This window comes from Oncorhynchus kisutch, linkage group LG7, assembly GCF_002021735.2.
Source record: "Oncorhynchus kisutch isolate 150728-3 linkage group LG7, Okis_V2, whole genome shotgun sequence".
In the NCBI taxonomy this organism is placed as follows: Eukaryota; Metazoa; Chordata; class Actinopteri; order Salmoniformes; family Salmonidae; genus Oncorhynchus; species Oncorhynchus kisutch.
In genome coordinates, this window is record NC_034180.2 from 19,917,158 (window position 1) to 19,933,523 (window position 16,366).

A 16,366-nucleotide genomic window follows, 5' to 3' on the forward strand; every position below is an offset into this window, starting at 1 on the left:
GCGTTAGGGTTAGGTTAAGGGTTGGGTTTGGGGGTTACAATAAATCAGATTAAGAATGGGAATCAATTGTTTGGTCCCCACAAGTATAGTAAAGCAAACATATTTGTGTGTGTGCGTGCGTGCATTTTATATCTTTAAAGTGGGCGTTGGTTTGGTCTCTTCTAAGGGTTCATCTTTATTATATATTGACTCAATGGTCAATTTAAAACGGGGCTAGCACCCTGAGCAGTTTCACCCCATCTACTTTAGCTGGGCTGTCAGGCATTCTGACAAGCTCCCTGTGGACACACACTTATGATGAGCTCAGATGGGTCCAGCAGACGTGTGTGCGTGCGCACGACAGAGATGGTGAGCGCTGGGTAGATTGACCCTTCGCTGGTTGATTGACAGGGTGATGGATGAGTGGGAGTGAGGGATGGAGGGATGGAGAGAGGGAGGGAGCTGGGAGCAGGGTAGTACACCCCCCCCCCCCCCCCCCATCTATAAACTAAGTATTGTTGACAGTAGGACCTCTGAAGAGAGGAGGATGACAGCACCAGGACGAGACACAGGAGGAGACGTAAGGACCTGATAACCAATACAGTGGTGTGTGTGTTTACCAGCATGTGACCAAGCCTCAGTATGTGCGTATGTTTACTATACCAGCATGTGTGTTCAGTCAGACAGTGTCCGAGGATGGAGGGGAGTTGATTTTGTTACTGTGTGTGTATATAGTCTGTGTGTCTGCCTGGTTCGTATGGTCTGTGGATGTTGCTGTAGGCCTATTTTCAGCTGAGCTGAGGTGTAGTCGTGTTTGTGCCCTAACTTCACCCTGTTCAATCAAACTAACTCAACAATACATTTTTCCAGAGTAGCGAGACAGGCAATTTTTTTTTCTACCAAGACTGTAAATAAAAGGGTCCTGTCTGGTCACTATGGTGCTATCTTGCTCCAGAGTAGCTGTCTGCCAGCCTGTCAGACTGCTTTTGTGTTGGTAGCGATTGGAGGGAGGGAGTAAATGGAGGAGAGACAGAAGAGAACGAGAGATGGAGAGGGCGGTCAGAGATGGCGAGAGAGAGGAGACATTTCTGTTGTGTGTGTGTGTGGCGATGGAGGGATGAGGTAAGGAATGGAGAGGAGAAAGATAAAGGGAGATAGAGGCAAAAGCAGAGGCTGGCCAAGAAGATCTCCTGCAGCTGATTAGACAGAGGTGTCGACACTGCTTCTTCCTCTGCAGCAGCCAGCAGGCGTTATCCATGTAGCTCCCTGAAGTTCACCATCCGGTTTAGGAAGGCACAGAAGCATTTACAATACAATCACTCTGCAGTGTATAACAGCAGCCTGGGGAAATGGCTCTGATATAATCCTAACGGTGATTTAGTCAGACACACATGATGTAAATCACTGCTGGGACAGTTGCAGAATTGACTTCATCTCTCAGGCACTTTTTGTCCATCCGTCATCTGAATAGAGTTGGGAGTGTATTTTCTATTTCATGGCCATATCAAAGGCACAGATTTAAAGCCAGACAAGTTATCAACCATATTCCTTATAGCTATTGTGACAAAGTGTGTGTATTTAAACAATAAAGCACAAGAGACCGGGCCATGTGCTGAATACAGTCACAGGTAAATGGCGTTGTTCGGCTCGACGTGAAGCAAACAACAATTGTTGCTATGCTAGCTAAACTACAGCCTAATTATGTCTTTTATGTTCCCCAGCAAGAAAACCAATTCATGTCGCTCAAACAGAGTCACTGACAACAGCCAAAACGAAACATGTGTGGTTTTAGGAAGGTTTCTTAAAGACACTCATGGGGTGTCTGCTGAAAGTTGACTAGCAGCAACAACTGGAACCTAAAAGACACCCACCATGAGCACCCACGAAATTTGGCCAAGAAGAGGCAAACAAAAGAAAAAACCCCACACCAAACTTCAAGACAGGAGTCAAAACAAAAAAGTAGTGCACAACAAAATCAGGGGAAGATCAGATAAAGGATTGTTTTGTCTAGAAATCAAAAATAGGGGGCGTGTTAACCCTCCATATCTCTCAAGACAACTTGAGTACTGGGCCAGCCGCTCATAAATATCACCTGGGCCAGCACAGGTGAAACACCATCCAACTAACGAGATGGACAAGCCAGCACAGGTGTAACACATGCTGACTAACGAGGTGACACCAATCGTTGCTAACGCGCTATACGTGTGGAAAATTCCAACCTCAAATCATAAATGTAAAAACCAAAAGCTGTAACACCGTCCCACTTAAGACAAGTTTGCTCACCACCAACAGAAAACAACTTTAATTTCACTTTAATGCGTCACTCCTTATGCGTCGCCTTCTCCAATATAAACATGTGTCAACAATTAAATAGAAAACAAAACAAAGACTTTTTTTTTAAATATATTTTTCATATATATAGTTGCCTTAAACTCTGAAGTTTTCAGAAACGGGTCAAATAAAGTATGTTTTTAATACTCCCACCCCCCTGGAACGAGCGCAACCAAAATAATACGCCCACCCTTGAAAGACAATCAGCAACCACGTTGTCCTTACCACATCCGTAGTAACTTTCCTCTCGTGATTTTCCTCAGTGGAATGGCCTCAGGGAAACGAGTTGCAGCTTACACGATGTTCAAGAGAAACTAGGTGACCGCTCTCTTTTCTGGACACTGTCGTGTCCAGAAAATTTGACACGTCGTTTCCGAGGTCGGACAGGCAAACAGCTAGGCTTATATTAACCCGACCACTGTACCAGACTGAATGCTAGGCTTATATTAACCCGACCACTGTACCAGACTGAATGCTAGGCTTATATTAACCCGACCACTGTACCAGACTGAATGCTAGGCTTATATTAACCCGACCACTGTACCAGACTGAATGCTAGGCTTATATTAACCCGACCACTGTACCAGACTGAATGCTAGGCTTATATTAACCCGACCACTGTACCAGACTGAATGCTAGGCTTATATTAACCCGACCACTGTACCAGACTGAATGCTAGGCTTATATTAACCCGACCACTGTACCAGACTGAATGCTAGGCTTATATTAACCCGACCACTGTACCAGACTGAATGCTAGGCTTATATTAACCCGACCACTGTACCAGACTGAATGCTAGGCTTATATTAACCCGACCACTGTACCAGACTGAATGCTAGGCTTATATTAACCCGACCACTGTACCAGACTGAATGCTAGGCTTATATTAACCCGACCACTGTACCAGACTGAATGCTAGGCTTATATTAACCCGACCACTGTACCAGACTGAATGCTAGGCTTATATTAACCCGACCACTGTACCAGACTGAATGCTAGGCTTATATTAACCCGACCACTGTACCAGACTGAATGCTAGGCTAGAAACCAGGGGAAATACAGCAAAGTGAACATGATATTCCTATGGAGGCGACGTGAGAATTCAGATGGACCTGTTAGCAGGCTTAGGTGTGCCTGTCTAGGCCAGCACGGCTTGGAACGCTGCTCGTCCAGTAAGCATCCAGAATCCAAACAACCCGTTTTATAATGGACATTAAAGGTACATTAGTGTCACCTGAATGTGTTCTATTTAAGACCTGGTCCTTTATTTCACTGGCCTGTTTCTGTTCTGTAAGGCGTAGAACTGACCGTGATGAAAGCGTTCAACTGTGATTTCTGCGTGTTTTAAGCTGAAGGGAATGGGACTGGGTTCATCCCCCCGCTAATACAGACATTAAACTGTCTTCTAAGCATTAGTTGGTGTAGGCAAACTCTCACTCAGACACGCAAACACACACACAAGCTCAAACATACACACTCACTCGCTCCCACTCAGACCGACACACACATTTGCAATAATACAGATAGTCTGACTTGCACTTTGACAGACTCACTTAAACACCAAGTGAAACACGCAAGGCTTAATTGTGATTTCTGGCTACATTTAGACACACACACACACAGATCCAACCGATATGCCTCTCGAGTGGTGTTGATGGCAGTGATGCAATGTTACTGTATGTCACACAGTCGATTCTCTCACACACAGCTCAACTCTCCTTTCTCTCACTTCCTCTCCCACGAGCTGACACTCTAGAGGCTACATGCCTTTGTCTCACTCGACCTACATATCCCACACATCCATTGTGTGTCTGAATGGCCCTATAATGGAGCGTATACACCAGCCGTTAACACAGAGGCACAGAGCCGCATCTCTGCCTTTATCCTTTACAGTTTCCATTCATCCACAGCCACTGTGACTGCAGGTGCTGGTCAACTATAGTGCGGTATGTAGGCAATAGGGTGCCATTTGGGATGCAGAGGGTGGCTCCCAGTCCCTACTGGCCCAGTGTGTACAGTGTGTACATTGTGGCTTACACCATAGTGGGCTGATAACAAAGAAAGGAACTAGGCCACAGCAGCTACGTGTGGAATTACTTTTGGTTATTTTGTTTTTTCTTTGGTGTGTGTGTGTGTGTGTGTGTTTTGCACCCAGATACTCTGCACCCTCAGGGCTCTGTTCTGTCTTATTCCCATCGCTGGGTTGCAGCAAGACAGTTTTCTCCCAGCATCAGGACGATTCTTATTTTTACACCGCTGTTGATTTATCCTTCTCTTCTTCTCTGCGTTAGAGAGGTACGTGTCCTCGTTCTCTGTGCACCTCCCCCTCCCCTTAACCAGTGGAAGCCATACAACATTTAAACCACCGTTCTGAACTTTATACCAACCATTTTAGGGTCCATACATATCCATATCCATACAGGTATTTTTATCCTACACTATACAATAAGAAGGAAAAAGGTTAGCTATCTACGTTACATATACAGTGGGGCAAAAAAGTATTTAGTCAGCCAACAATTGTGCAAGTTCTCCCACTTAAAAAGATGAGAGAGGCCTGTACATTTTCATCATAGATACACTTCAACGATGACAGACAAAATGAGGGGGAAAAATCCAGAAAATCACATTGTAGGATTTTTTATGAATTTATTTGCAAATTATGGTGAAAAATAAGTATTTGGTCACCTACAAACAAGCAAGATTTCTGGCTCTCACAGACCTGTCTTCTTTAAGAGGCTCCTCTGTCCTCCACTCGTTACCTGTATTAATGGCACCTGTTTGAACTTGTTATCAGTATAAAAGACACCTGTCCACAACCTCAAACAGGCACACTCCAAATGGCGAAGACCAAAGAGCTGTCAAAGGACACCAGAAACAAAATTGTAGACCTGCACCAGGCTGGGAAGACTGAATCTGCAATAGGTAAGCAGCTTGGTTTGAAGAAATCAACTGTGGAAGCAATTATTAGGAAATGGAAGACATACAAGACCACTGATAATCTCCCTCGATCTGGGGCTCCACGCAAGATCTCACCCCGTGGGGTCAAAATGATCACAAGAACGGCGAGCAAAAATCCCAGAACCACACGGGGGGACCTAGTGAATGACCTGCAGAGAGCTGGGACCAAAGTAACAAAGCCTAACATCAGTAACACACTACGCCACCAGGGACTCAAATCCTACAGTGCCAGACGTGTCCCCCTGCTTAAGCCAGTACATGTCCAGACCCGTCTGAAGCTTGCTAGAGAGCATTTGGATGATCCAGAAGAAGTTTTTGGTAAACTTTTTGGTAAAAACTCAACTCGTCGTGTTTGGAGGACAAAGAATGCTGAGTTGCATCCAAAGAACATCATACCTACTGTGAAGCATGGAGGTGGAAACATCATGCTTTGGGGCTGTTTTTCTGCAAAGGGACCAGGACGACTGATCCGTGTAAAGGAAAGAATGAATGGGGCCATGTATCGTGAGATTTTGAGTGAAAACCTTCCATCAGCAAGGGCATACCAAAGATGTAGAAGATGAAGATGAAACGTGGCAGGGTCTTTCAGCATGACAATGATCCCAAACACACCACCCGGGCAACGAAGGAGTGGCTTCGTAAGAAGCATTTCAAGGTCCTGGAGTGGCCTAGCCAGTCTCCAGATCTCAACCCCATAGAAAATCTTTGGAGGGAGTTGAAAGTCTGTGTTGCCCAGCAACAGCCCCAAAACATCACTGTCTAGAGGAGATCTGCATGGAGGGCTGGGCCAAAATACCAGCAACAGAGTGTGAAAACCTTGTGAAGACTTACAGAAAATGTTTGACCTCTGTCATTGCCAATAACGGGTATATAACGAAGTATTGAGATGAACTTTTGTTATTGACCAAATACTTATTTTCCACCATAATTTGCTAATAAATTCATTAAAAATCCGACAATGTGATTGTCTGTCATAGTTGGTGTACCTGTGATGAAAATTACAGGCCTCTCTCATCTTTTTAAGTGGGAGAACTTGCACAATTGGTGGCTGACTAAATACTTTTTAGCCCCACTGTATGCCTCTGTTGGTCACGGATAGCTTAAAAAAAAGTAGGGGTATGGATCAGAAAACCAGTCAGTATAGGGTGTGACCACCATTTGCCTCTTGCAGTGCGACACATCTCCTTCGTGTAGAGTTGATCAGGCTGTTGATTGTGGCCTGTGGAATGTTTTCCCACTCCTTTTCAATGGCTGTGCGAAGTTGCTGGATATTGGCGGGAACTGGAACACGCTGTCGTACACGTTGATCCTGAGCATCCCAAACATGCTCAAGGGGTGACATGTCTGGTGAGTATGTAGGCCATGGAAGAACTGGGATATTTTCAGCTTCCAGGAATTGTGTACAGATCCTTGCACGGCCCCATGTCGCATTATCATGCTGAAACATGAGTTGATTGCGGCAGATGAATGGCACGACACTGGGCTTCAGGATCCCGTCATGGTATCTATCTGCATTAAAATTGCTATTGATAAAATGCAAATGTGTTTGTTGTCTGTAGCTTATGCCTGCCCCACCATGGGGCGCTATGTTCACAACTTTGACATCAGCAAACCATCAGCAAACCTCTCACTCATGCGACACCATAAACGCATCTACCCAGTACAGTTGAAACAGGGATTTATCCTTGAAGAGCACACTTCTCCAGTTCTTCGGTTGTGAGGCCGGTTGGCCGTACTGCCAAATGATCTAAAATGACTCTGGAGGTGGCTTATGGTAGAGATAGTCAGATTCAATTTCCAGGCAACAGCTCTGGTGGACATTAATGCAGTCAGCATGCCAATTGCACGCTCCCTCAAAACTTGAGACAGGTGGATGGATTATTTTTGCAAATGAGCAATGCTCACTAACAGGGATGTAACCAAATTTGTACACAAAATTTGAAATACATTTTGTGCGTATGGAACATTTTTAGGATATTTTATTTCAGCTCATGAAACATGGGACCAACACTTTACATGTTGTGTTTATATTTTTGTTCTGTGTAAAATTGTTGATTCAATTTGCAGTAATGTTAAATGCTTTAGCAAGACTCTTTATATCCACTGGTTTTCACATGATGACAGCCTGGTTTTCTGGTTATTAAAACATTTAACAACATGAATTACAGTTCATAGAAATGTCAAACACCCATATAGAAGAATAAATGTATAGCTAGCTGGCAAATTAACTTTCGCTAGTCAGATAGCTTGTTAAATTGCGATGTTCGTGAATGTATTTTATGACCCCAAAATATGCTAAATCGTTTGTCTCTACATGAACTAACATACACTTAGTATACAAACATTAGGAACACCGTCCTAATATTGAGTTGCACCCACTTTTGCCCTCAGAACAGCCTCAATTCGTCGGTGCGTGGACTCTACAAGGTGTTGGAAGCACTCCACGTGGATGCTGGCCCAAGTTGGCTGGATGTCCTTTGGGTGATGGACCATTCTTGATACACACGGGAAACTGTTGAGCGTGAAAAACCCAGCAGCGTTGTAGTTCTTGACACACTCAAAACAGTGTGCCTGGAACCTACTACCCTATCCCGTTCAAAGGCACTTCAATATTTTGTCTTGCCCATTCACCCGCTGAATGGCACACATACACAATGCATGTCTCAAAACTCTCAAGGCTTAAAAATCCTTCTTTATTTAACCTGTCTCCTCCCTTTTTCCTCCATCCTAGTATTTTTTCAGCATTTATTAATTGAAGCAACTCTCCATGGTTGGGTTCGCAGAGCATCATGAGAGTTTTGGGAAACACTCGATAGAAAGTCTGCATCTTTATTTGCTTAGTCTGGATGGCCAGCTAGAGGGATGACAAGGCATTATGCCTCGCTCAAAGTTCATTTGGGATACCACTGCGCTTCGATGGGGGTCACGCAAAACGGAGGGGGAGGAACACATTTCATGTTGTGCTTTAGTGAAGGTCTATACATTATTCTACTGGGGTGGAAAGTAACTACAGGTCGTTTTCATAACAATCGAAAATTTGTATTTTTGGGCGCCGATTTTGCCGATTTGTTTTTATTTATATATATATATATTATAACTTTATTTAACTAGGCAAGTCAGTTAAGAACACATTCTTATTTTCAATGACGGCCCAATGACGGTGGGTTAACTGCCTTGTTCAGGGGCAGGACGACAGATTTTCACCTTGTCAGCTGGGGGGGATCAAATCTTGCAACCTTACAGTTAACTAGTCCAACACTCTAACCACCTGCCTCTCATTGCACTCCACGAGGAGCCTGCCTGTTACGCGAATGCAGTAGAAGCCAAGGTAAGTTGCTAGCTAGCATTAAACTTATCTTATAAAAAACAATCAATCAATCATAATCACTAGTTATAACTACACATGGTTACTAGTTTATCTAGCGTGTCCTACGTTGCATATAATCGATGCAATGCTGGGGGATGATTTAACAAAAGCGCATTTGCGAAAAAAGCACAATCGTTGGACGACTGTACCTAACCATAAACACCAATGCCTTTCTTAAAATCAATACACAGAACTATATATTTTTAAACCTGCATATTTAGCTAAAAGAAATCCAGGTTAGCAGGCAATATTAACCAGGTGAAATTGTGTCACTTCTCTTGCGTTCATTGCACGCAGAGTCAGGGTATATGCAACAGTTTGGGCAGCCTGGCTCATTGCGAATTAATTTGCCAGAATCTTACGTAATTCTGACTTAACATTGAAGGTTGTGCAATGTAACAAGAATATTTAGACTTCGGGATGCCACCCGTTAGATAAAATACCAAACTGTTCCGTATTTCACTGAAATAATAAACGTTTTGTTTTCGAAATGATAGTTTCCGGATTCGACCATATTAATGACCAAAGGCTCGTATTTCTGTGTGTTATGTTATAATTAAGTCTATGATTTGATAGAGGAGTCTGACTGAGCGATGGTAGGCAGCAGCAGCCTCGTAAGCATTCATTCAAACAGCACTTTAGTGCGTTTTGCCAGCAGCTCTTCGCAAGCACAGCGCTGTTTATGACTTCAAGCCTATCAGCCTAATGACTGGTGTAACCGATGTGAAATGGCTAGCTAGTTAGCGGGGTGCGCGCTAATAGCTTTTCAAACGTCACTCGCTCTGAGACTTGGAGTAGTTGTTCCCCTTGCTCTGCATGGGTAACGCTGCTTCGAGGGTGGCTATTGTCGTTGTGTTCCTGATTCGAGCCCAGGTAGGGGCGAGGAGAGGGACGGAAGCTATACTGTTACACTGGCAATACTATAATACCTATAAGAACATACAATAGTCAAAGGTATATGAAATACAAATGGTATAGAGAGAAATAGTCCTATAAATACTAGATTAACAACAACATAAAACCTCATACCTTGGAATATTGAAGTCTCGTGTTAAAAGGAACCACCAACTTTTATATGTTCTCATGTTCTGAGCAATGAACTCAAATGTTAGCTTTTTTACATGGCACATATTGCACTTTTACTTCTCCAACACTTTGTTTTTGCATTATTTAAACCAAATTGAACACGTTTCATTATTTATTTGAGGCTAAATTGATTTTTATTTATGTATTATATTAAGTTAAAATAAGTGTTCATTCAATATTGTTGTAATTGTCATTATTACAAATAAATAAATACAAATCGGTCGATTAATCGGCATCGGCTTTTTTTTGATCCTCCAATAATCGGTATCGGCGTCGAAAAATCATAATCGGTCGATCTCTAATAGTAACTGGAAGAGAGGCTGTGATGAAGGGGGGGGGGGGGTACTGGGATTGAGGCCATGTATTCCTCTGTCCTTCCCATCTCAGCCTCTCTTCCAGCTTACTACCCACCCCAGTGGAAAAATGTCAGCATTCAGCTGTATATACCTTCACTACAGCACAACATGAAATGTACAAATCGAAGCTTTTTGTACTTGTAGATCCCAAACATTGATTCACTCAAGTGAGAGCTGTGAAACTGATGGGGTGTAGAGATGGCAGTGAGGGCTGTTGTCTCACTCTGTCATATAACACACATCTTCTGGAACTGTGTGTGCATGCATAACATGGCGAGTGTTATGGGTGTGTGTGTGTGTGCATCGATAGTGCGTGTGCATGGGTGTGTTTGTGTGCTTAGATATATGGTGTAGGGTGTATGCTTTGACTGTGTGCCTGGCCTGCGTGAGAGTTCCTGCTGGCCTCATTTGTTGAGTGTGTGTTGTGTCATGTTACTCCTGTCCCTGTCCCAGTTCCCTGTACATTGATCCTGAGGACAGGGAGGAGAGGTGAGGAGGGTGTGTCGGTGTCCATCTGATCCACCCATCTGATCTCAGCCTGGCCGATGGCGCTACAGCTGCTTTGACAACAGATAGCCTTCTGGGTCCTGAGTATTACTTTAGTGGTCTATTAGATTCATGCAGGGAGGAGGACACAGCGGGCTCAGAGGGATCTCCAGTTTCACTCTGACACTATAGTAAAGGGATACCCAAGCTGAAGCTGAGAAGCCATTGTGTGTGTGTGTGTGGATGCTAATTTGTGTGGTTTTGAGTGTCAAAAAGAGGGCTTGTGTAAACTTTGCTGAATATAAATCCCCGTACTGCTTTGTTTTATACTTTAATGAGATGTTAGTAGTATTGTTGATAGTCACAGCTTCGGGTATGACAGTAGACCGTTATTTTCCCTTTTGATATACATTATCTAAACCCCAGCCTCTCCTCCTCTCCTTTCTGACTCTCCTCTCCCTCTCTCTCTCTCAATTCAATTCGCTTTATTGGCATGAAGTAACAATGTATATATTGCCAAAGCTTATTTTGGATATTTACAATGTAAAAAATAAATAAAAATGAGAATCAAAATTGTCAACGGGACAACAGTAACAACAATAACCAAGGGTCAACAGTAACAACAATAACCAAGGGTCAACAGTAACAACAATAACCAAGGGTCAAAATAACCATACATTTAACAATAACAATAAGCATACAGTAGAGGATATGTGCAGGTTGATTGGTCTGTCAGACATTGTCCCTCAACTTATGGCAGGCAGCAATGTAGTGCGCTGCCAACCCACAGCTCTCTGCGTCGTCCCCCAACAGGGCGGGTAGCCTATCCTCATCAGAGAGGTCTTTGAAACCTTGAATAAGGGTTTCAAATTTGTGAAAATGACACTCTCTAATTGTTTAATATTTTTGACATTTTGTCAGGAAATGCAGCTCTGTCTCAGGTTCTGCTCTCTCTCTCTCTCTTCTCCTCGACTCTCCTGCTCTCCTCCTCGCCTCCCCCCTCTCTGACTCTTCTCCTCGACTCCTCCTCTCCACTCATCCTCTCCTCTCTGACTCTTCATCTCCTTCTCTCCTCTCTGACTCTTCATCTCCTCCTCTCTGACTCTTCATCTCCTTCTCTCCTCTCTGACTCTCAGCTCATTTCATCCTTGACCAGCCAAGAATGACATAACATTTTGACATTGCGGTTTCTTCCCCCTGTTTCAATCTCTGTACTGTGGCTGTGCATTCCTGATGACAACCATGCACTATGATGTGACCAACCAGACACACACACACACACACACACACACACACACACACAGGGAAACCCGCTGTTTACCATTACAGAACTCCACGCATCATTTCATGCTAGAGACAGAAACATATTTATTCTCAGCCAGGCTCCCTAGATAAGACTACTGCTTCTGCTGCCTGCTGCGTTCATGGAATACCAGTCACCACGGTTACTCTCACATCCTACTCAGTTCATATTTTGTCAGGCCATACACTATGTGAGGTAGCTACAGTATATCACAAAAGTGAGTACACCCCTCACATTTTTATAAATATTTAAGTATATCTTTTCATGTGACAACACTGAAGGAATGACACTTTGCTACAATGTAAAGTAGTGAGTGTACAGCTTGTATAACAGTGTAAATTTGCTGTCCCCTCAAAATAACTCAACACACAGCCATTAATGTCTAAACCGCTGGCAACAAAACTGAGTACACCCCTAAGTAAAAATGTCCATATTGGGCCAATTAGCCATTTTCCCTCCCCGGTGTCATGTGACTCGTTAGTGTTACAAGGTCTCAGGTGTGAATGGGGAGCAGGTGTGTTAAATTTGGTGTCATCGCTCTCACACTCCCTCATACTGACTGGTCACTGGAAGTTCAACATGGCACCTCATGGCAAAGAACTCTCTGAGGATCTGAAAAAAATTTTTTGTTGTTCTACATAAAGATGGCCTGGGCTATAAGAAGATTGCCAAGACCCTGAAACTGCAGCACTCACTCACTACTTTACATTGTAGCAAAGTGTCATTTCTTCAGTGTTGTCACATGAAAAGATATACTCAAATATTTACAAAAATGTGAGGGGTGTACTCACTTTTGTGATATACTGTATATTCAGTGTTGTCTCATCTTCTACATGGTACGTGTGGAGGCAGTTTCACAACACCTTTCTTCAACTGACCGCATCTACTTCTCATCTACTTGTTCTCGAGGAGTAGCTGCAAGGGGACTTTTCCCCCCTCTGGCCCTAGCTTCCTGCCCCTGTCCCTTAAAATGTGCCCTCTCATAAGTTAGTCCTGCAGGGAGAGAGGGGAAGGGAGGGTGGATAGAGGGGGGGTGGAAGGGGAGGCCCAGCTCAGCTCAGAGATGGCTTTCAAGGATGTGGGTGTTTGTTGGTAATGGAATTTTAGTCAATGGGGGGGGGGGGGGGTTGAAGGTGCCTTTCTCTCTCCCGCTTCTCTCTCTCTCTCTCTGTGTGTGTGTGTGTGTAGCACGTGGGGTGATGAATTGCTACTGCCAGTGAATGATTTGCCCTGCGGTCGCCGTTTGCTCTCACACCTTACCACTGATCATTATACACACACACCTCACCACTGATCATTATACACACACACCTCGCCATTGATCATTATAAACACATGCACACACACACACACACACACACACACACACACACACACACACACACACACACACACACACACACACACACACACACCCATGGTCGGCTGGCATACCTCACTACTGATCATTGCATTAAATTGGCACTGGGAGGTGGGAGGAAGCGCATCCAAATGCAAAGGCCCCTGGGAAATCAGCCTGCCAACAATCACCTTGACCTGGAAGGACAGGGACACACACATCTATACTGTATACACAAACACACACACCTATACTGTATACACAAACACACCCACCTATAATGTATACACAAACACACACACCTATAATGTACACACCTATAATGTATACACAAACACACACACCTATAATGTATACACAAACACACACACCTATAATGTACACACAAACACACAGACCTATAATGTACACACAAACACACAGACACACACACCTATAATGTACACACAAACACACACACACACACCTATAATGTACACACAAACACACAGACACACACACCTATAATGTACACACAGACACAGACCTATAATGTACACACAGACACACACCTATAATGTACACAAACACACAGACCTATAATGTACACAGACACACACACCTATAATGTACACACAGACACACACACCTATAATGTACACACAAACACACACACCTATAATGTACACACAAACACACACACCTATAATGTACACACAAACACACACACCTATAATGTACACACAAACACACAGACACACACACCTATAATGTACACACAAACACACAGACTTATAATGTACACACAGACACACACACCTATAATGTACACACAGACACACACACCTATAATGTACACACAGACACACACACCTATAATGTACACACAGACACACACACCTATAATGTACACACAGACACACACACCTATAATGTACACACAGACACACACACCTATAATGTACACACAGACACACACACACCTATAATGTACACACAGACACACACACCTATAATGTACACACAGACACACACACCTATAATGTACACACAGACACACAGACTTATAATGTACACACAGACACACACACCTATAATGTACACACAGTGCCAGCCGGACACTTACAGTAAAAACAAAAATCATCCCTGCCCCAGGTGTTCTCACTGACCTCTCCACTGTATTGTTGGTTAACAGAGAACCAGGCTAACCACTGACACCCTGTCCTGTATGTTTACACTTCTCCCTGCACCAGGCTGTATTCCAGAGTAGGGTTGAATATTTTCTCACTGTTTTACAAATGTTCCATCCTGAGAATAAATCACTTTTCTCCCAAGTAACCCAGTATTTCCTGCCATTGGTAACCGGGTTCCTGCCATTCAACCCTATTCCAGACCACCTCAATTCCTCTCCCCTGTCTCTAGGTTACCAGGGCCAGGTTGTGAATGAAGCCAGACTGACCTCTAACCTCTCCTCTCCCCCTGTATTGTAGGTTACCAGAGGGCCAGTCTGACGGGGGCCCGGTGGTGAGTGCAGGCAGACTGCGGATCCTGGAGGAACAATTGATCAGAGCTAAGGAACAGATCAACTCCTACCGCAGCCTGCCTGGAGACGGTATGACACTCACATTGCGCACGCACACACATACACATGAACTTGAGACGCACACACACACACACCTTGGAAATTAGGACAGGAGGCAGTGAGGAGGAGTATTCCCAGGCAGGATTCCCTGTCCACTCCACTTTCCTCGTATTTCAGCCGGAAATCTTCCGTCCTTGTCCTTCACAGTAACACGAGCCACACATGCTCTTTTCTGGGTCAGCTGCTTTCATCGGCCTGCTACAAACCTTTGTCATTTGAAACATTATGAAAACATGATCAAACCACCCGCGGGCCGGATTGGACACCCCTGCTTTAATAGTCCAGTTTAGGCTACTATGCCTGTCGATACATTAGCAGGGCTACTCTGTCTCTGTACTCTGGCCCTGTCCGTGTAGGAGAAGCATGCACTTAATGACCTCTGTGACACTTATTATGTCTGTGGCACTAGGCCTAGACACTGATCTATGGACAGTTTGCACTTGACCTTTTAAGGCTGGATGGGCGACTGGCCCTTTGTAGGCCCGCGGACCATTCACTTTAAAAAGTTCCTTTCTGTAAAACTGGAGGTGGGTATACAGACCCACAAGCCACTGCAGCCCCCCCCCCCCCCCCCCCCATGATGATTTCTGCTTTTTTGGGGGGGGGGAGACTCAGCTTCATGTTGAGAGTTAGAATAGTAGAATACACAAGGTGCAATTTATACCTGTTGTTGTTTTGGATCAGCAGTCACTCAATTAGCCCATGTCAGCAAAACATTTTTTGAATGTTGAGTTAGTCTAGCGGGCAGCTATCTAAACTTGTCGTGAACATTGTCAGGTAATCAAATTAAATGGTTAAGTGGTATGGATGTGGGTACGCAGACACAGGAGCCACTGCGGCCCCTCATGATGAGTTCCGTTTATTGGTGGCCCCCACCCACATCAAAGTTGCCCATCTCTGCTTTAGGGTGAGAGTAAGTTATCCTTGGATCTGTCTCTAAGGGCAATTTGTATCGTCCATTGAAATGGAAAGAACATGTTTTGCTGTAGTCTGCAGGTTAGGGGTTAAGTGCCTTGCTCAAGGGATCAGCTGACTGTGTGTGATGTGATGTCCTGTGTTCTTAGCTGATCCCGGATCTGTGTCTAAGGTCAACCCCTATATGGTGCTAGAGAAAATCTCAGCTGACTATGTGTGTATGTTATGGTATATACGTGTTCTCCCAAAATGCATATGATTGAATGATAAATATGTGTGAAACTACCTTCCATTGTCCTACCTTTTTCCCTTCCTGTGTTCTTCTTATTTCCAGGGCCAGGTAGGAACCAGGAAGAGCTGCGGAGGAAGATAGAGAACGGGGTGAAGGAGATCTGGTACTTTGTCCGCAGTGAGGTCAAGAAGCTGGGTCACATGGAGCAGGGGGACCTGCAGAAACACATTGACACACTGCTGCAGGAGCTGGGACACCAGCAGAGGTAACACACACACACACACTTTGCTGCAGGACCTGGGGCACCTGTAGAGGTCATGCTCACACACGCTCTCGTCTCATGCACACACACACACACACACACACACACACACACACACACACACACACACA

The 16,366-nt window shown here is 44.2% G+C and overlaps 1 protein-coding gene across 5 annotated transcripts in view; it reads left to right on the forward strand.

Moving 5' to 3' along the window:
• Nucleotides 1-16,366, forward strand: part of LOC109894294 (alpha-(1,6)-fucosyltransferase) — a 115,426-nt gene that overhangs the window by 85,252 nt on the left and 13,808 nt on the right. For all 5 annotated transcript variants that reach the window (XM_031828638.1, XM_031828640.1, XM_031828639.1 and 2 more), the window contains 2 exons: nucleotides 14,675-14,796; nucleotides 16,076-16,238. In XM_031828638.1, the coding sequence (XP_031684498.1) occupies nucleotides 14,675-14,796; nucleotides 16,076-16,238 (285 nt within the window). The remainder of the gene's footprint in view (nucleotides 1-14,674; nucleotides 14,797-16,075; nucleotides 16,239-16,366) is intronic.